An 18,162-nucleotide genomic window follows, 5' to 3' on the forward strand; every position below is an offset into this window, starting at 1 on the left:
TACAGGGCAGATAAGAAATGTCCGATGTTCGATGATAGGTACCGATAGTCCGCTGAGTGCCATCATTTACAGAGGTAAAAAAAAGTATGGCCTTGGAAATATAGGATGATGAAGCATGAGTTTCTATAAAAGGGTATTTACAAAACACACAAAAGACACACCATCACGACACCCAGTGCTCTGCAGTTCGCGGTCGAGATAACCCCGAGAACCCCATTCTTGGCACCGCCAGAGTGGGCAGGTGGGGCACTATCGCGCTTGCCAACCCCCACATTCGTCTCACCACCTTGATGGCTTGAGTTTGGTGTACACGAAGGACCCTAACCCTACTCACATGAATTACCAGGTACTTCACCAGCTCTTCCAGTTGACTGATGTATGAACATCCTCAGGGGCATCTCCATAGCCGAAAATTAAACGCCAATCCCTGGGGTGTATCATGAACATATCCATGCCATACCATACATGCTTGCTTGGTATCTAAAGTGAAGAGAAAAGTGAAGCCAAATCCAGTATCCTTAACCCAAAGCCATGCCGAAAAGAGGAAAGAAACATAAACACGTCCACTCCGTTGAGGACCTTATAGCCTTATCCTCCCTCCACCACCACTGCTGCTACCCGCTCCTCCGCTAGCACCACCGCCAAACCACCTCCTGATGTCAGAAAAGTTCTCATTACCATTGCCCCCAGAGCCAGCACCAGCACCGCCAGCATTATCGTCTCCTCCCATCCATTTGGGCTTCGGGATATCCGTCAGCCACTTCGGTTTGTCTATCGTGTCGATCGTGTTCTTGAGCCTATGTCCCAGCGCCTCGAAAAAGTTCTCATCGTCATCCTCACTTGCCAACGTCACTTGCCTTGACGCCGTACCAACCCTCCTGGCCGATGTGTTTGCCAACGGCCGCAAATTAGGCGACGTCGCAATGGGGGTCGTAGGGTTCCCTGGTAGTGGGTAAGGGGTCGAATTGGCCCGGATGGTCAAAATCGGAGCAGTCCGCGGTTGGGAGGAGGAAGATGAATCCGTGTAGTGTGACCGGCGGCCACCGCGGATGGCAGCCGACGACCCGTTGAGCTCGCGTTCGATGAGATCACGACCCTCGCGCCAGGTGCCGGTACCAAAGTTGGCCCCAAACTCATCGTCAGATTCCAAAGTGTCGAGAACATCAACGCCGAAGCCCAGGGCTCGTTGAATCTTGCCGTAAAGCCCAAAGAGGGTGAAGCACACAGGGACCAGGATGAGAGCGGGGAACAGGTAGTCGAACCACTTGCCGAGGGGTGTAAGGTTGATAAGCTGGCCGAGAAAATCGTAGAATACCGTGTCTTTGTAGACGACGCCGAGGAAGGTCATGAAATTGTACGTGAGTGGCACGCTGAGGCGGGCAACTTGGCTGGCGTACCAAAAGGCAGACTCGGGCGCCGTGTTACGACGAACCAGTGCCCGACCACGCCAGACCTTGACTTCGGTAATGGATATCAAGGCGGCAGCGCACATGTATATCATCCAAAGGGCAGCGATCGCTTGACCGGCAAGCCCGATTTGGCCCTTGTCACCGACATTGTGGTGAACAACGGAGTAGCGGATGACAGAGAGAACCGGGAAAATTCCCTTGACAACTTCGGACCACACAATACAGACTGACGCGAGAGCTAGTAGGCCGCCAAACCCAAGATTGAAATATGGAAGGACGTAGTAATAATAAAGGAAGCGAGTATAGGGAGTCAAGGGGCTGTGCCTGCCCCAGAAACCGGAATTCGGGGAAGGCACACCAAAGTCTAGTCTCTTGGAAGCCACCGAGTCGATGATGGCTTGTGTTTTGACGGCATCATGTAAAAGCCTGTTCCAATCGCTCGTATAGCGCGAGCGGGCGTGTTTGGCCCTGATCAGCTGTCTCGTGAGATCGGCCATGTACTTTTCAGTGATTACCGTGGGAAGCTTAGTCCTGATATATTCTCCGGAACCGCGGACTGCGCCAGAGGTGCTTGCGAGTTGCGACTCTGGAATGTTGGTGAGGTCGACCAACTCCTCGATCCAGTCCTGGAAGTTCTTTGCAGTTCCGGTTTGCCTGCGCTTGTTGAGCTCGGCCACCTGCATCTCCAAATCATCCAAATTCATCTGTGCATCCTCCATCTGATCGTACACCTTGGGAGCCTGCGTCTGGATCCTACGCAGCCGTCCACTGATGTCGGCGTTCCGAAAGAGCCGGCGAGGGATAGCGACCAGGCCATGCCCCATAAGATAGATGGCCAGTATGAGACCCCAGCAATATGCGAGAGCCATGACGGTGCTCTTTAGTGATTCGGAAAAGCCACCGTATGACCAGAGAACGTATAACAGCCCGAGGAATCCGGAGCCAAAGACGACGGCATAGTACTGGGCGTTTGCGCGAAGCGAGTCTCGGAATTTGGCTTGGGGATCGCGATAGCCAGAATCTGAGTATTCGCCGAGGATGGGTATGATGAACCTGTCGGCGCGTTCGCGTTAGCTTCGCAGTCATGCTGTATGTTGAACCTTGGATATCCAGCAAGCACATACCATGTCAAACAGAAGGTGAGCCAGTAGGCGATTCTCCAACAGATGCGCAATGGGCCGCGCTCCAGCCAGATTCCTCGGGCATCGATATCATCGACCATGGCGCTCGAGGCCAGGTCGATGGGTACCAGCAGTACCATGCTTGCTGGGAGACATAATGCGAAGAAGATGGGAACTAGAAGGTAGGCGGGTGTTGTTCGAAGCGGAAGATAGTGTCGGAGAATGAGGAGGACGATAACTGAGATGACGAAGAGCGCGACCGAGGCAAACACCTCGGAGGCCACGGGTGATTGCGTCGTAGCAAATTCCATCATGAAAGATGGTTTAATTATTGTTGCGCATAATCTTTTCGCTTGGGATCGTTGGCGGTGTGTTGGTGTCTTCTTTTGCTGTGAGAGAAAGTTCCATGACTTTTCCCTTGGGTTGAATTCCGACTCGAGGGTCCCAACAGTGGGAACGCACTACCAAACGTCATGTCATGTCACACCACGCCTGACTGGCAGCTGCGACCCATAACAGTGGGCAATGACCCGCTTACGGCGGCTGCAGGGCATTGCATCTCCCGTTTCTGGGGGAAATGTTACTTGGTATTGCTGTTACATAAGGTAATCCCCCAATTTGACGACGACACTACTATGAAGTAGTATCACCAAGTCACCAAGACGGAGAGCCAAGTGCGAGATACACACATATTGGATAAACACAGTACCAAAACAAAGCAATGGATGGACCCTGTTTTACTGTCTTGGCTCAAAGAGGGAAAGAAGTCCACGGCACAGAATGCCACTTGATCGCTGTTGGCCCACTTGGCCCGCGCTCCCCAGTCACGATAAGATGTGTTGCCCGGATCGGGTGGTCCAGATCCCCCAGAGATCCGGCTCGGCGACAATGTCACTGCTTCAACTGGGAAAGGAAGTGCAATGACAGTGTAACACTCCACGTCCCCTCCCCCCGCCTTATCACTCGTCGACGAGAAGCTGAGGTGAGGGGTTGAAGTTGAACGGCCATCGATCAAAGGTTATAAGATGAAGCTCTTCCTCCGTCCCAGTTGCCCGGGCTCTGTTCCCTTGAGGCACTTGTATAAGACCAAAGGAAGACAAGTCTATCACGCCCAGCTCTCTTCTTCACGAACTTTCTCATCATCTTCGCCTTTCTTCAGCAACACAAAGCCCAACATGGAAGTCGAGCTTACAGCCCCTAACGGCAAGAAGTGGACGCAACCACTGGGCCTGTTCATCAACAACGAGTTTGTCAAGAGCAACAATGAGCAGAAGTTGGCTTCCATCAACCCAACGTATGTTCAAAATCTTATATCACTCCGAGTCACTCACTCAACCACGGGCACTAACATATAGCCTTAGTACCGAAGAAGAAATTTGCTCAGTATACGCCGCAACCGCCGAGGATGTCGACGCTGCGGTATCAGCAGCCCGCAAGGCCTTCAAGCACGAATCATGGAAATCTCTATCAGGCACTGAGCGCGGCGCCTTGATGCTCAAGCTGGCCGACCTAGTAGCTCAGAATGCCGAGATCTTGGCCACCATTGAGTGCCTGGACAATGGCAAGCCGTATCAGACAGCCCTTACCGAGAACGTGCCCGAAGTGATCAACGTCCTCAGGTACTATGCCGGCTATGCGGACAAGAACTTTGGCCAAGTCATTGACGTCGGCCCGGCCAAGTTTGCCTACACGGTCAAGGAGCCTCTCGGCGTGTGCGGCCAGATCATCCCCTGGAACTACCCGCTAGACATGGCCGCCTGGAAGCTGGGTCCGGCCCTATGCTGCGGCAACACCATTGTCCTCAAGCTGGCCGAGCAGACGCCCCTGTCCATGCTGTACGTGGCTAAACTCATTAAGGAGGCCGGCTTCCCTCCTGGTGTGATCAATATCATCAACGGACACGGCAGGGAAGCGGGTTCCGCACTTGTGCAACATCCACAGGTCGACAAGATTGCCTTTACCGGCAGCACCGCTACGGGCAAGGAGATCATGAAGATGGCTTCCTTGACTATGAAGAACATCACCCTTGAGACTGGCGGCAAGTCCCCATTGATTGTCTTTGAGGATGCCGACCTTGAGCTAGCGGCGACATGGTCTCACATTGGTATCATGAGCAACCAGGGCCAAATCTGCACCGCCACATCACGCATCCTCGTGCATGAGAAGATCTACGACGAGTTCGTCGAGAAGTTCAAGGCCAAGGTTCAGGAGGTTTCGGTCGTCGGCGACCCCTTCGAGGAGAGCACGTTCCATGGACCCCAGGTCAGCAAGGCGCAGTATGAGCGTGTTCTGGGCTATATCAAGGCCGGAAAGGAAGAGGGTGCCACGGTGATGCTGGGTGGTGAGCCGGCTCCGCAGAACGGCAAGGGCTTCTATGTGGCACCGACGGTCTTCACCAACGTCAAGCCGACCATGAAGATATTCAAGGAGGAGATTTTTGGACCCTGCGTGGCCATCACCGCGTTCAAGTCGGAGGAGGAGGCGTTGACGCTGGCCAACGATAGCATGTATGGCCTCGGAGCGGCTCTGTTCACCAAGGACTTGACTAGGGCACACAGAGTAGCGCGGGAGATTGAGGCTGGCATGGTCTGGGTCAACAGCAGCAATGATTCGGACTTTAGAATTCCCTTTGGAGGCGTGAAGCAGTCCGGTATTGGGAGGGAGCTGGGAGAGGCGGGTCTGGCACCTTATTGCAATGTCAAGAGTATCCATGTCAACATGGCGGCATGAAGGGCTGTAGTAGGTTATATAAGAATAATTTAAGCGTTTCGAAAGAAATCCGATTCATCTCGACATTCTGAGTCTTCTCCAAACCAAAAGACAACATTATGATAGCTTCAACCCCTGTAACTATATCCTGTATCATCGATGATGCTGGTCATAGCGTTCCCGTACCGCCGGGAAGCTCCTGGCAGCCCCCCGGACTTCTCCCCCATGTTTTGCAGGAGCTCTGACCTTATTGAGGTCTTTATTCCTGACGGCACCCAATGAGCAAGTGGAAGAGATGCACTGCTGTGTGTCTGGATGACGTCGCAGGCGTGTCTTTCGGTATGCTAAACAGACTGCGAATGCGCGATCTGTAGTCGGGAAACACCCACTAAGACGGATCCACATGAGCTCCCCAGGTAGAGAGACACAGTCTGTTTAGCTCACTAGCTGGTCTAGACCGCATCACATGCGACCAATTGAAATAAGTCTGACGTTGTCCTCTTGCTCCTTGACAACAGGGTCTGGCGATCTGCAACCATCCTCGCTTTTTGTTCTCAGCTCAACTCGACATATACCCTAATTATAATCCTAATCACCATCCTCGCCCAACCAAAGGTTCCAAGCACGACTGAAATACGTTGCCGAACCCGACACTCCCAAAGATACCCAGACGATTCAAACACGATGGTCCCGATCCCGTCTGCGGAACTGCGCACTTCGTATTCCCTTTACTCTCTCGACTTCGACCCCGAAGATGCGAACCGACTTATCGTAGCCGGTGGCGGCGGCCCCGGTAACCATGGTGTAGGAAACAAGATCACCGTTATCGACGCATCACGTCCGGACACCCTCGACATTGTATCCGAGATCGAACTCAGTCGCGATGAGGACAGTGTCGCGACTCTTGCTGTCGGACCCCGGAACAAGGACTCGATTCTGCTGTACGCCGGTATCAATTCGAGCGCTGATGATATCGCGAAGGGAAACAACGAACATTTCCGTGTCTTCAGCTTGGACGAACCATCCAAAACCAAGGCTGCGTCCGAGAAGCCCAAGATCACCGAGCTCTCGCGCTCTTCACTCTTCGCAACGACGGAGAAGGATACCTATCAGAGAGTGTTGCGATTGTCCGCGCCGTTCCCCGGGTCCGCCCAGGTTGGTGCTGTCGCCACAGGATTCTCCAAAGAGCCAGAGATTGCCCTCTTCGATGTGCCCAACACTGGAGATGCCACTCCCAGGCTCAGGGGTAACCTTGAGCTGGTGAAGGAGGCTGTGGACATGGATATCATTCAGGCTGGTCCTGATAGCTACCAGCTCGCTTACTGCGACGAGTTCGAATTGCGCACCATGAACATTGGAAAGGGCATTTCGGAAGGTCCCAAGCTGCTCTTCACCATGCCAGACGAGCAGGCCATCACCGGAGCTGCTAGGCCCTCGTTCCGATCGGTGCGCTATCTGACTCCGGACTTCATCCTCGCCGTTGCCAACCTTCCCCAGGGCGGTGGCGCGGTTCTTCACGGATTCCGCATGCCCAAGGATGACAAGATTCAAAGCAAGCTTAAGGAGAAGGAGGAGGAAGCGGCCGCCAAGGCCAATGGCAAGGCGAACGGTGCGGCCGCCATCACCACCACTGCCAATGGGGACACCAACGGAACCGCGGATAAGACAGTCGTAGCCACAAAGCTAGAGGAGCCCAAGGCAAGACTGTGCATTTCCGCGAAGCTGCCCAGCTCTGTCACGCGCGCTACCGGTCTGGCCATTCGCAATCTAACGCCTCCTGCCTCGCCGACCGCCAAGCAGGGCGACGCCCAGTTCGTCATCGCCGTTACTGGCCAGGACAGCTCGATTACTCTCTTCACGCTGGATCACCAGTCGGTTGCCGACATCAATCTGATCATCAACCTCTTTAAGGTCACTACCTTCAAGAACGTCCACAACGGCCCCATCTCCGGCGTGGCCTTTTCCTACGTCATCCCGCCCGCCGAATCCGACGACGCCAAGTCGTCTGACGAAAAAGCTGTCACAAAGACGGGATCCGTTCGTCCCGAGTACCTCAAGCTAGCTTCCATCGGCTCCGTCGGCAACTCCTGCATCGTGCACTCCCTCCCGCTCAAGAAGTACGTCGACAAGACGGCCCAAACCCGCCGTGGTGGCCCTCCCCGCGCGGCCCGCTACGTCCTAGCCCTGAAGAGCCAAGCCCCCTCACCCAAGGGTCTCCTCTTCTTCACGGCCCTGCTTACCCTCTTCATCGGCATCTTCGTCCAGAGCTTCCTCGAAATCAAGGGCTACTCCGCCCCCATGATTGGCGCCAGGAGATTCGCTCCCGTCAGCTGGCAGCAGAATGCCCGCTACCGCGCTGGCCAGAGCGTGGTTGGCAATCATGTCAACTATGCCAACTCGGAGTCGCTCACTCCCGACGGCGTGCACGGCTTCTTGGCCTCGCTGCTGGCGGAGAAGGATCTCAAGGTGCAGGATGGACAGGCTAAGAAGGTGATTCTGAACGTTGGGGCAAAGGACGGGGTCGTCCGGGCTAGTGGACACGACGCCGAGGTGGACAGCACCGCGCCGACACCGAAGGAGTGGGATGAGTTGCATGAGGAGCAGAAGCAGGTCTGGAAGGAGAAGTTGAAGGCGGCGGGACACTGGGGCGAGGAGATGGGGGAGACGATCTTCAAGAACATTCTTTTTGGAGAGCTGGGCGCTGTTGTTGGTGGGCTGGTTCGTTAGGGACAAATAACAATAGGCAAATGATGGGGAGAAGGGATGGGTAAAAGGTGAGATGGTTTATTGTTAATGGCAAGTCGTATAGTATACTGTTTTACTATCATCACACCATTTTTCGTGGTGTATATTGACTTGGACGCAGGACTAGTAGTGAGATAATATGGATGCGAAAACGAATATATTCCCTAGCTGCCTTGCCACAATTTGAAACCCAGGTATCGCCTCAGCATACGACACCACACCTCGCAATATCCCACGGAACCCTCCTTACACCCGGGCCTCGTCGTGGGGGTCCTCACAACTTTGCCTTATCCTTTATATGCTTCTCGATAATCTATATTGACCGTTCCATTCCCGCTTACCCGGATGGCATACCCCATATTTCTTTTATCTGTACCTGAGGCGAAAAGGCTTCGTAAGATCCAATTTATTTGCGTCAACCCACTGCACGTTTCTCGCTTGCAGTGTGTGTCATGTCCCTCGTGCGTACTGCATGTCTTATCTTTATTTCTTTGCCTGCTGGTGTCTCGGTTCTTCGGGCGGCTCGCTTGACCGGCCGGTTGCGCTTCAGACAGAAAGGAGGGAGGGAGGGAGGAGAACCACACACTCAGCTCTCAAGAAAAGGAGAAGCTCAAATGGCGGATGATGCATCTGGACTGTTTAAAGCCGCTCACACCTACAAGACTTCAGCTACTACCGGGCTGTTGCACAACGCAAGGGGGTCCTGGGGGTTTACTTACGATCACAACCCGGTTTGATTGATGCCATAATGCAGTGACCCGCGTTTTTTCAGCAACGCTGTACATACATACGTACACCGTCCCGCCATCCAAGGGATTGGACCTTAGGGCAGAGACAGAAAACAGCTTTGCCCCCATGACCCACATTGGCCCAAATATATGCTTTCACCGTGACCCGACGTCGGTATAGACAAGCCCCCAGCTCGTGAGTGCCATACCGATGAGAAAGAAGCTGAGTGACCGGGTATCAACACACAAACTGTTTCCCCAGCCTTACACAACAGCTTACCTGTCTAGTACAGTATCTCACCTCTACCCATCAGTGTACGACTTTGACATCGGAGATCCTGGCACGTTATGTGCAGATAGGTAAGAGAAGAAACACAAGAGCCGGCCGGAGCGGAAGGAATATGTTTGAAATATGCTGTGCCTTTCGAAGATTGATTGATAACGGCGAGCAAAATAGGTTTTTTTGACACCGAAGGCCAGGGAAGCATCCGCACAGCTGGATACTAGCTACTTAACATACGACGTTGCGGATGTCGATGAACCCACGTACATGACAACCACCCTACTTACCTAGCCGTTGATCATGACCCGTTGTCCAGTCGGATGGGGGGAGGCGGCAAAGTCATCTAGCCATGTGCTTGGCTACCGGCTTGCCTGCAGTAAATTTTACTTGCTTTTTCTTTCTCGTTTCTCTGCGACCCTTCGTGATGCGAAGTACAAACATGGAAGGGTTTCATCTGTCATGGTAGATGGAGGGTGTCGAAACGTTGATATCGTCGCTCAACCAGAAGAAGGGGCTTTCCCAATCCCTTCTATCTAATGACCCTTCCGCATATCCATCTCGTATTTTGCTGTATCCCTTCCTTCCTTCCTTCCTTCCTCCCCACCCTCCCTTCTCCCTTCCCCCTTCCCCCCCTCCCTTTACCCATTCGTATGCCTTGAGGCTTGAGTTGTCTCACGCTCAAGTCTAAGCCCTGTCTTGTACTTACCCTCAACTTGTTTCTCCTCAAGATCGGACCGCACCTTCCCACGTTGATCCCAACACTACAACGGTTGGTAGCTTTCACTTCAACCACAAGACAACTAAACTGGAACGTATAGGGAAGGAACAGAACGAGAAGGGAACTTGCGCATGTCGCCCCCATCCTGTTCGTTTGCGCTCTTGCCTAACTCACTCTGCACCCTGAGTTTTTTGAAGTGGCGGTGGTGCCCCACGTGAGGATTATACTCTTCCTTTGGAAATATCTGACAACTCGTATCTTCCCACTACTATCATTCTGCCATACAATTTCTATCTCGTAGCTGGCCAGCCACTGCATCAATTCTTACAGCAGTCAAATATTAGGCTTTAATTGGCGGGTCAGAAGTCACCATCGCCTGGAAAAACGCTCAAACATTCCAATATCTCCTGATTCGATCACCGAGAGGAACGAATATATTCTGAGGTCTAACCCCTGAGAATTCAGCGAGCGCAGCTGTCAGTTACGTGATTCCGTTGGAGTTCGATATCATCATACATTACAACAACACATTTATATGGTCACTATTCAAAGGATCCTCTGAAGTTCTGGCAAGCCGCCACCGACCTCCTCAACAATGCCGAACCAACATCCTCCCATCACGGCTGTCGTCGAACGGCCTCAAACCAGAGCTGGCCCCAACGAAAGTAGCCCACCACCACCAGTCCCCTCAAAGGACATCAACAGACGCAAGAGCAAGAGCAATATGTCCTTCTCCGAACGAAAAGCCCAGCAGGTATCCGGCCCTCAGACCACCAGTTCAGACTCCGATACCGTCAAATTACGACCTTCAAAGCCTATCTCTACCGAGGACAATGACGGGAATAACGACACAAACCAGGACCAAATCCAGAGCCTTAACAAGATTATGCGAGACATCGACCGTCCTCCCCCAGGAGACGTTGTGACAGCTGGACCCAAGCGAGTGTCAAAGTTATCATCCTCATCCAAGCGGGCATCAATGGCTGAGCTGCCAAGACAAAAGAGCAACCTCAACTTTTGGGAAGGCGCTTTTTCTATTAGCGAGGTCAGTCCGGCAAAGGAAAGGATACGTGGTGATGCGATTGTTATGGCGGAGGTTAAGACGAATGTCATTGTGGGTCGCCCTGCATCCCTCCCCTTCTCCTTTTTACCTTCTTTACGCACTGAACGTACTGACCAACCCGTCTATATCCGTCACCACCAGATAAGCGATGAATTCACTTTCATAACTGAGCTCAGTTATCACCTCTCGTCTCGATACCAACGCCCAGTGTCCTCCATCGTTGTCACCCTCCACCACGGCGCTTGCATGTTGTTCGGCGGAACTTTTGACCCAGCGTACGTGATTTCCGTCTCGGCTTTGCCGAGCCACTTGCAGCCAACCACAAACAAGCGCAATGCGGCGCTGATCCAGAAGCATCTCGAGGAGGCGATTGGGGTGAATCCGTCGAGGGGATTGCTGAAGTTCGTTCCTGTGCCAGAGGATTGTTTGGCAAGCGGTGGGATAACCGTGAGTGGGGAGATGGAGATGGCCGAGAAGGGAGTTATTTCTGGTGATGGGTTGCCGTTGTCGAAGACTTTTATGCCTGGAGGAACTGAGACTAAGGAAGGAGAGAGTATTTTGTCGATGAAGAAGTCGAGAGGGAGGATGAAGCTTAATGTGAAGGTAAGGGCCTAGTTTCTGACCCGATCCCTTGCGACAGAGCACAGAACGTTAACCAACAAAACAGAAATCCCTGGCCAACTTCAAACAAGCAACAGCCGCCGTCCCCGAGCCAGAGCCAACGGACCTCAGGCACACCCAGCAAACCCAAACCAAAACCCAAGCCCGTGATCACAGCCATCGCCACCGACACGGAGAAGTCACGCCCCCAACAAGCGCGGACGACTCTCCCCTCCCCGTCCCTGAACGGACGAGTTCACATTCCTCGCCCCGAAGAGGAGGAAATTTACCAACAACAGAGACTCGAGGACACTTTGAGTATCCCACTCGCAACGAACCTATCACTGGCATTACTTCAGCTGTCCAGCAACAGCAACATCAGCCGAAGAAAAGGAAAAGCTTTGTCTCGACAATCTTCAGTAGGTCTAGCTCGAGAGCAGAGCGGCGTGATGGACGAACTACAGTTTTGCCTACGATTATGTCGGACAGGAGTTTGTGAATGAAGAATGCTGCACTTGGTGGTGGTGCTAGGAAATCACGGAAAACATGGGCGAGTGGACTGATGGGTTGAGAGGATGAGAAGAGATAAAAGATTTAGTAACGGTATTGTTATCCATCGGTTGGACAGAGGCTTATGATTACATTCACCAGAGAAAATGGCATAAGCAAGCAGGCATTGGTACAACATTATTTTGGCCTAGGAGGGTGGAATTTTCACTTTTTGTATATCGTGATGATACCAGAATCATGATTGGATGCAGTGCAGTCAGTCCCAACCAAATTGGGCTGTATAAGATATGTTAACACGAGTATGTACAATGGTAATTCAAAAATCGCTCCAAATGCATCCCTCTGTCTTCGACTCTAAACCACTTCCAAGTCAACCAAGCAAAGACCTCAGGTTGACGACAAGCTCCTAAGTCCTCGAACGACCAGAAGAGGTAGCCATCTCCAAACCTCCATCCTCTTCTTCCACCGACCCCTCAAAATACCCATCCCTGCTCCTACCCTCACTAACTCTACTCGTCCTCCCTCCATCCTCCCCCTCCAACTCCGTCATGGTCAACTCATCCTCCGTGCCCGTACTACTTCCCCCGCTCGTATGGCCCCCTCCTCTTCCTTTAATCAACAAACTCCTCAAATCATCCTCACTCAAAATACTTTCAATGCTTCCCCTCCTATCACCCGCCCCACCCGAGCTGCTCGACGCAAGAGGATGTCTACCGTGACCCATAGCATCCATAGTGCCGCCCTCCCCGTTACCCATCGCCGCAAACGCATTTACCCTCCGGTCTCTCGTCTCCCTCCTGCCTTGCTCCACCAGCCTCTCCACCTTCAGCCGGTTCATGATAAACTTGACCTTGGGAAACGCGCTCTGCTGACCTTCATGGATCATCCTCGCCAAGCGAGGCGGGTCGGGATCGCTGAGAATCCTGAGGAAATCAGACGGTATACTCTTGGGCCAGATGGTTACCGTCCCGCCGAACGTCTGCAGCCACAGCTGGCTCCAGTCCTGGCCCAGCGGGCGGGGGAGAAGTTCCAGCTGCCGCAGCACGCGCAGCCATTTTGTCAGGTCCAGCTTGATGTACTGCTCTGTCGCGGAGCCGAGGTAGCCGCCGCGCCAGCCGCGGCCTTTGCGATGGGTTACGGGCTCGCCGACGGAACCCCTTGACGAAAAAAAGAAGAGGTTGATGTGCGGGTTCACCTGGGAGACGATGGAGAAGTTGACGTTGAAGTGCAGGTTGAGAGCCTTGATGGGGATGTCGGTGCGCAGGGAGCCGTCCTTCCACTTGTGACCGAAGGAGTAAGGTTCGAGGGTGCCGTCGCGGTTCTTCATCATCAGGACGACGGGGTTGAGGATACCGGGCACGGCGGCGGAGGCGAGCACGGCCGACCAGACGACGCAGTCGGGCGAGGTGAGGTAGTTGCAGAGGATGGTGGGGGAGTGCGGGTCCGAAGGAACGCACGAGACGTTGAGGATGCGGCCGGTGCGCTCGTAGGCTTCGCGGAAGGTCAGGCTGCCGTGGCACCACCAGGCGCATTGCTTGGCCCAGTCGACCGAGTCGAAGCGCGCGCCCGTCTTGTACCAGCGCCAGAACCAGACGGTGAAGGGCTCGCGGCAGGCGGTGATCTTGCAGGCGAGGGCCGGGTTCAGGAGCTCCTTAAGCTCGTCGTTGGTACGGGTCGCTACGAGGGCGGCTACGAGGGCACCGCCACTGGTTCCGGTGATGATGTCAGGGAGATAGTCCACTTCGAGCAGGGCCTTGACGACACCGAAGTGGTAGTAGGCAAATGTTGCGCCGCCTGAGAGACAGAGAGCTGTTCGACCATAGTTGGCGCAGATGCCCTTGAACATGACCCTCTTCTGCTCCTTCGTCAACTGCTTCGTGCCAATTAAGAACTTGATGCTTCGTTCCACTATTCATTCCCGTCAGTCAGCACATGTTTGGGCGCAGCAATCTCTCTGCTTGCGGAAATGCCTTAACTCACCTTCATCGATGTAGTTCTGCACCAAATTCTTGGTTCCATAGTACGTCTGACTATATAGCCTTGGGTTCTCGATGCCCACAAAGTTATTCTTGACACAGGCCTCAATGAGCGCCTTCAGATCCTCCACGGGTTGCGTTTTCTTCTTGTTGCCACCATTTTCGTCGCCGCCGCTCTCAGTCTTGGTGTTGCTGGTCTCTTCGCCAGATCCAACGCCGCTGTCGCTGTTCTGACTTTGCTGCTCCAGCTCCCTCTCAACCACCTCGGCCTTTTCTCTGCACCTCCTCATCTGATCCCACACCCTCCTCACCGTCTTGCTGTCGTAGTAGGCAAAATCATTCTCCTCCTTCCATCGCTGGTTCCCAAAGAAGTCATCCATGTTTCGTGCGGCCGGCACCCAGTCCTTGTAGTTGCCCGTCGCGCGCATCGCCCGCCGCAGCTGCTCCCGCCTCCCACGCCACGTGACGAATTGCTCGTAGAAGTAGATGTAAAAGCGGGTGGCGAGATAGGCAATGCCCAGGCCGGTGATCCAGATGCTAACGATCAGTAGGAAGGGCCACTTGAGGAGGCTGTACAGGTAGCCCTCGCGGGTCTCATCTTTGGACCTGGTGCCAACCAGAGCGCGCAGAGGAGCTACGCCCTTGCGCGGCTTCTTCTTTTTGCGATCTTTGCCGCCGCGCTTGTTGCGCTTCTCGTCTCGGTCGGGTTTGATGACCGTTTCACTCACAGGCGCCCAGTCGTTGTGCGCGCTGAAGAAGGTGCCGGTGCTGGTGCGGCGATGGTGGTTGAACCCCCCGTTAGGAGCAGCAGCAGAGGTAGATGTTGGGTTGGGCTGCGGCGTGCCAGGAGCAGCTACGTCGGCGACGGAGGCAACGGCTGCGCGCGCTTCGGAATGGTCGTAGTCATCTTTGGTTATGTCTAGACTGCTGGCGCTTTGAAGACCTGGGCTGTTCAGGCGCATAGACGATGCATCGTCTGGTGATTGGGCGAAGTCGGGTGCCGCAAGGGCTTGGATGAAAGCTTCGAGGTCTTGCGCAGGTAGGAAATTGGTATTGTAGTCGGGAAGCCGTCTAGGGTCAAAGGCTTCTGGCGGAAAGCCATATGTCTTTGCTGGTATATGGATTGGTGGGTTGTCCGTGTCGTCAGCCATGGCAGTGAAATGTGGTGTCTTCTTTCGGCGATAATGGATGTTGTCTCAAGCAGCCAAAGCAGGTAGGTAGATGTAGGTAGCTCGGAAAGTTGCGACAGTTGTGATATCAAGGCAGGAGTCTTTTCGATTTGTTCGAGTTGTTGCGTAATCAAAGAAACCAGTCGCAAACGAGATTGCGAATTGTAGGTAAAATAAAAAAAAGGACAGGAATCCAAGCACAGGAAGAAACGCTTGGCAGATGCTTGCTTAAGGATCGTCGACGTCGTCACTGAATGATATCGAGTAATCGCCAGGGAGGCATGTGAAGAGGAAGTGGAATCTCGGGTCTTGGTATGTATGTACTGTATGACCGGCTGATGATGATCCACCCCGGAACAAGTCACCGGGAATGGCTGGACAATGAGGTGACACGGGATGAAAAAGGAATCCGACAATAGGGTCACAAAGGGAAATAGGTGTCTAAGGTGATCGGGATACAACGTTGATTGCAATGGTTGGTGTTTGGTCGTTCTTGTCGTTGGGCTTGGTGCCAAAAGCGTTTGGAGTTGCGTGAGTGTGGCAGAATGTTGGATGACGTCGGTCGACCCTCGCCCATGGATATAGTATTTTAAGTGGGCGGGCGAAGCCGAGGACGGGGCTCTTGCCGGGCTACGTAGTGTCTCTCCGCAACATGCGTTCCAGCCCAACAAATGATGGCATACACGTGTTTTTACTGGGGAATCATACCGTACACTCTACGCATCCTTGTAATTGAGAACTGTTCACGTTCATCCGTAATGATTCCACAGTGTGCTTGAATGACCTCTCGACCATGACCCTAGCTAGGTAGACACACCGAGACTAAGCGAATTTGACAAGGTAGATCGGTATTCGACGGAGAGCAAAAGAGAAGCTACACCATCATCAGCAAGATAACGCTAGTCGTTCAACGTTGCCCCTCCACGTCCCACTGTCTGATAAGCTTCGTACGTATCGGTAGTTTGTAAAAATGCGCTCCTCAATTTTGATATCGCAACTCCCTCCAGTCCCTTCCTTGTCATCATCGTATCATATTACAAAATGTTATTACCGTACAGCCATCCTGTGCTGCTCCTCATCCCCTTCTCAAAACCCCTTAAACGTACTGGGACAACCACCTGATGGCCTCTCCGTATCCCTGTCTCATGACCACAGAGCACATGAACACCTCGATGGGGCGGATGCCCTCGAGAGGAACCTTGCCCTTTCCGGTTGTTTGCCAAAGACCGAGTCTCTGCCTGAGCTCGTCCTCGGAGACGGCCTCGGGGTGGTCGATCTTGTTGCCCAACACGACGAAGGGAACCTTGGCCAACTCCTCCATCGAGAGGAGCGCGTCGATCTCGGCCTTGGCCTCGGGGAGACGTTCGTGGTCCTTGGCGTCCACGAGGAAGACGATACCGTTTACTTCGGGGAAGTAGTCCTTCCAGAGACGACGGGCTGTTTCGAAGTCATGTCTTAGTATGGCCATGCATAATGGGACTGTAGTTTATAAGACCCGAGGGGCAAAGTATTTGAGCCCTAAACGGGAGAAGAATATTCACTCACCCTGCTGATGGCCACCAAGATCAAAAGTGGTGAACTTGACGTTGCCGACGGACAACTCCTCCGAAGCTGCAGAACGATTCATGTTAGCCATAACCCTTCTCTATAAGCATCGCTTGATGACACGTGCACGCATATCTGATGCGGCGTTTGGAGTCGGGAGCGGGAGCGGGAACGGGAATTGTCGAGGCGGAGGCGAAGAGGACGGAAAACGTGCTCGGGTATCAAGGTCCGGGGTTGACGAGGAGACAGTGATAGGTAGGTGGCAGGTAGTAGGTGATTAAACTGACTCGGATGGAGAGTAGGCTGGAGAATGGCAACACGGTCATTCTTCAGCATGTGTAGGAGAGTGGTCTTTCCGGCATTGTCGAGACCCAGGAAGAGCAGCTTGCCATGCTTGTTAAGCAGGCCGAGGTTGGAAAGGATATCGTAGACTGTTTGTTCGTAGCGCCATCATGTCAGCTTTGTGAGTTCCCAAATGTGTTCGTTCCATCCATTTTCACCCCGAACCCCCGAATCCCCAGCAATTCGCATGTCCATGGTATGCATGTCCATATCCATGGTCCACGATGATAATCAACAAAGGAGGAACGGGGGTTTTGGATTGACGCTTGGATGGATGGGATAGAGATGCAACAACATACACCAAGAGAACAACCACATGGTGACGGAATGATTGTCTAGAGGACACCTCTGTGTTCTTTTTTGTTGGTGATGCGATAAAGTCGGGGTTCTAGGAGAACGGATAGTCGTGTGTAAAAACCGGACGAGTATTCGCACAAGGACAGATCGGCGAAAACGTGGACGAGGGCGTTGATGATGCTTAGTTGGCTGGCGTCGTGGATGTTGCGATGCGAAAGCAACAAGAAGAAGCTATGACAAAAGTGTACGAGGGCGGCGGCGGATTGAAGGCGGTCGGGAGGTGCGCACACACGCTACAAGGAAAGTCGTCGGCGATGGATGTCCACAGAAGGTTCAATGACCCACGCGAGCCCAGGAGTGCACTGCTGGCAGGAACGATAGGCGAGGACAGCGCCGGACTGGCCCCTGCTCGCCCCTGCAACGGTCTTGTGATTGTTGGCCTGGAATGTAAGGCACTTTCACGTGACCGGTCAATGTCCTCACTTCCCGCTTTTGGTCTGATGGCAGCAGTCCAGTCAGGGGCGAGACGGTTCTCAGGGGCAAAGTCCCCGGCCCAGGGCTTGTCACCGCCCAAAAACAAGGGGAAAAGAAAACAGCGGAAACAGCACCACATGCACGTCCGCTGCAGCTGCCAAAGCAACCGTAATGGAGCCATGGTATTGCTGCAAGATTCAGGAGAACCAGGACGATTCCAGATGCCACCCGCTGTGTCCGACGAATCTCTCGCCAAGAACCCCCATCCTGCTCTCACCTGGAGGCCCAGATATTCCCCGACGGATTGAGTTCACACAGTAAAGCAAGAGCACACATTGGGTGATTTTAAAATTTTACTTCTTTGTTTGTTTGTGGTACGTAGGAGGATCTACAGTCATGTACAGACAAGTTTCCTTCCCAATCCCAGCACTTGGTTGCGTATGTCCAAACCAAGAAAATCAGCTCACAATCGC

The 18,162-nt window shown here is 53.4% G+C and overlaps 6 protein-coding genes across 6 annotated transcripts; 3 read left to right on the top strand and 3 right to left on the bottom strand.

Moving 5' to 3' along the window:
- Nucleotides 1-91: 91 nt before the first annotated feature.
- On the bottom strand, nt 92-3,054 carry SMAC4_06450 (uncharacterized protein). The gene is made up of 2 exons (XM_003344199.3): nt 2,534-3,054; nt 92-2,462 (listed from the first exon to the last, which is right to left on the bottom strand). The coding sequence occupies exons 1-2, from the start codon at nt 2,842-2,844 to the stop codon at nt 581-583; spliced, it is 2,193 nt and encodes a 730-aa protein (XP_003344247.2). The 5' UTR covers nt 2,845-3,054; the 3' UTR covers nt 92-580.
- Nucleotides 3,055-3,474: 420 nt separating this feature from the next.
- SMAC4_06449 (uncharacterized protein) lies at nt 3,475-5,346 on the top strand. The gene is made up of 2 exons (XM_003344198.2): nt 3,475-3,824; nt 3,892-5,346. The coding sequence occupies exons 1-2, from the start codon at nt 3,556-3,558 to the stop codon at nt 5,258-5,260; spliced, it is 1,638 nt and encodes a 545-aa protein (XP_003344246.2). The 5' UTR covers nt 3,475-3,555; the 3' UTR covers nt 5,261-5,346.
- A 577-nt stretch (nt 5,347-5,923) lies between these two features.
- Nucleotides 5,924-7,966, top strand: SMAC4_06448 (uncharacterized protein; the record flags this gene model as incomplete). Its single annotated transcript, XM_003344197.1, has 1 exon — nt 5,924-7,966. One exon carries the CDS (start codon nt 5,924-5,926, stop codon nt 7,964-7,966), a length of 2,043 nt encoding a protein of 680 aa, XP_003344245.1.
- A 2,305-nt stretch (nt 7,967-10,271) lies between these two features.
- On the top strand, nt 10,272-11,996 carry SMAC4_06447 (uncharacterized protein). The gene is made up of 3 exons (XM_066090453.1): nt 10,272-10,827; nt 10,918-11,379; nt 11,444-11,996. Exons 1-3 carry the CDS (start codon nt 10,309-10,311, stop codon nt 11,873-11,875), a joined length of 1,413 nt encoding a protein of 470 aa, XP_065946764.1. The 5' UTR covers nt 10,272-10,308; the 3' UTR covers nt 11,876-11,996.
- A 186-nt stretch (nt 11,997-12,182) lies between these two features.
- On the bottom strand, nt 12,183-15,201 carry SMAC4_06446 (uncharacterized protein). The gene is made up of 2 exons (XM_003344195.2): nt 13,867-15,201; nt 12,183-13,794 (listed from the first exon to the last, which is right to left on the bottom strand). The coding sequence occupies exons 1-2, from the start codon at nt 15,011-15,013 to the stop codon at nt 12,293-12,295; spliced, it is 2,649 nt and encodes an 882-aa protein (XP_003344243.1). The 5' UTR covers nt 15,014-15,201; the 3' UTR covers nt 12,183-12,292.
- A 492-nt stretch (nt 15,202-15,693) lies between these two features.
- Nucleotides 15,694-17,589, bottom strand: SMAC4_06445 (uncharacterized protein). Its single transcript, XM_066090452.1, has 4 exons — nt 17,218-17,589; nt 16,864-17,007; nt 16,577-16,642; nt 15,694-16,468 (listed from the first exon to the last, which is right to left on the bottom strand). Exons 1-4 carry the CDS (start codon nt 17,234-17,236, stop codon nt 16,128-16,130), a joined length of 570 nt encoding a protein of 189 aa, XP_065946765.1. The 5' UTR covers nt 17,237-17,589; the 3' UTR covers nt 15,694-16,127.
- Nucleotides 17,590-18,162: the final 573 nt, after the last annotated feature.

The sequence above is a fragment of the Sordaria macrospora genome, chromosome 4, assembly GCF_033870435.1.
Source record: "Sordaria macrospora chromosome 4, complete sequence".
NCBI classification, from domain to species: Eukaryota; Fungi; Ascomycota; class Sordariomycetes; order Sordariales; family Sordariaceae; genus Sordaria; species Sordaria macrospora.

What these genes read in the sequence shown, in the direction of transcription:
- SMAC4_06450 (XM_003344199.3), bottom strand. Translation starts at nt 2,844, where the DNA reads ATGATGGAATTTGCTACGACGCAATCACCCGTGGCCTCCGAGGTGTTT. An exon ending in CTCACCTTCTGTTTGACATG is followed by an intron (nt 2,463 to 2,533) that starts GTATGTGCTTGC and finishes ACGCGCCGACAG; the next exon opens with GTTCATCATACCCATCCTCG.
- SMAC4_06449 (XM_003344198.2), top strand. Translation starts at nt 3,556, where the DNA reads ATGAAGCTCTTCCTCCGTCCCAGTTGCCCGGGCTCTGTTCCCTTGAGG. An exon ending in TTGGCTTCCATCAACCCAAC is followed by an intron (nt 3,825 to 3,891) that starts GTATGTTCAAAA and finishes ATATAGCCTTAG; the next exon opens with TACCGAAGAAGAAATTTGCT.
- SMAC4_06447 (XM_066090453.1), top strand. Translation starts at nt 10,309, where the DNA reads ATGCCGAACCAACATCCTCCCATCACGGCTGTCGTCGAACGGCCTCAA. An exon ending in AGGTTAAGACGAATGTCATT is followed by an intron (nt 10,828 to 10,917) that starts GTGGGTCGCCCT and finishes CGTCACCACCAG; the next exon opens with ATAAGCGATGAATTCACTTT. An exon ending in GGATGAAGCTTAATGTGAAG is followed by an intron (nt 11,380 to 11,443) that starts GTAAGGGCCTAG and finishes CCAACAAAACAG; the next exon opens with AAATCCCTGGCCAACTTCAA.
- SMAC4_06446 (XM_003344195.2), bottom strand. Translation starts at nt 15,013, where the DNA reads ATGGCTGACGACACGGACAACCCACCAATCCATATACCAGCAAAGACA. An exon ending in GCAGAACTACATCGATGAAG is followed by an intron (nt 13,795 to 13,866) that starts GTGAGTTAAGGC and finishes GGGAATGAATAG; the next exon opens with TGGAACGAAGCATCAAGTTC.
- SMAC4_06445 (XM_066090452.1), bottom strand. An exon ending in CCAGCCTACTCTCCATCCGA is followed by an intron (nt 16,643 to 16,863) that starts GTCAGTTTAATC and finishes ATCGTTCTGCAG; the next exon opens with CTTCGGAGGAGTTGTCCGTC. An exon ending in TCTTGGTGGCCATCAGCAGG is followed by an intron (nt 16,469 to 16,576) that starts GTGAGTGAATAT and finishes ACTTCGAAACAG; the next exon opens with CCCGTCGTCTCTGGAAGGAC.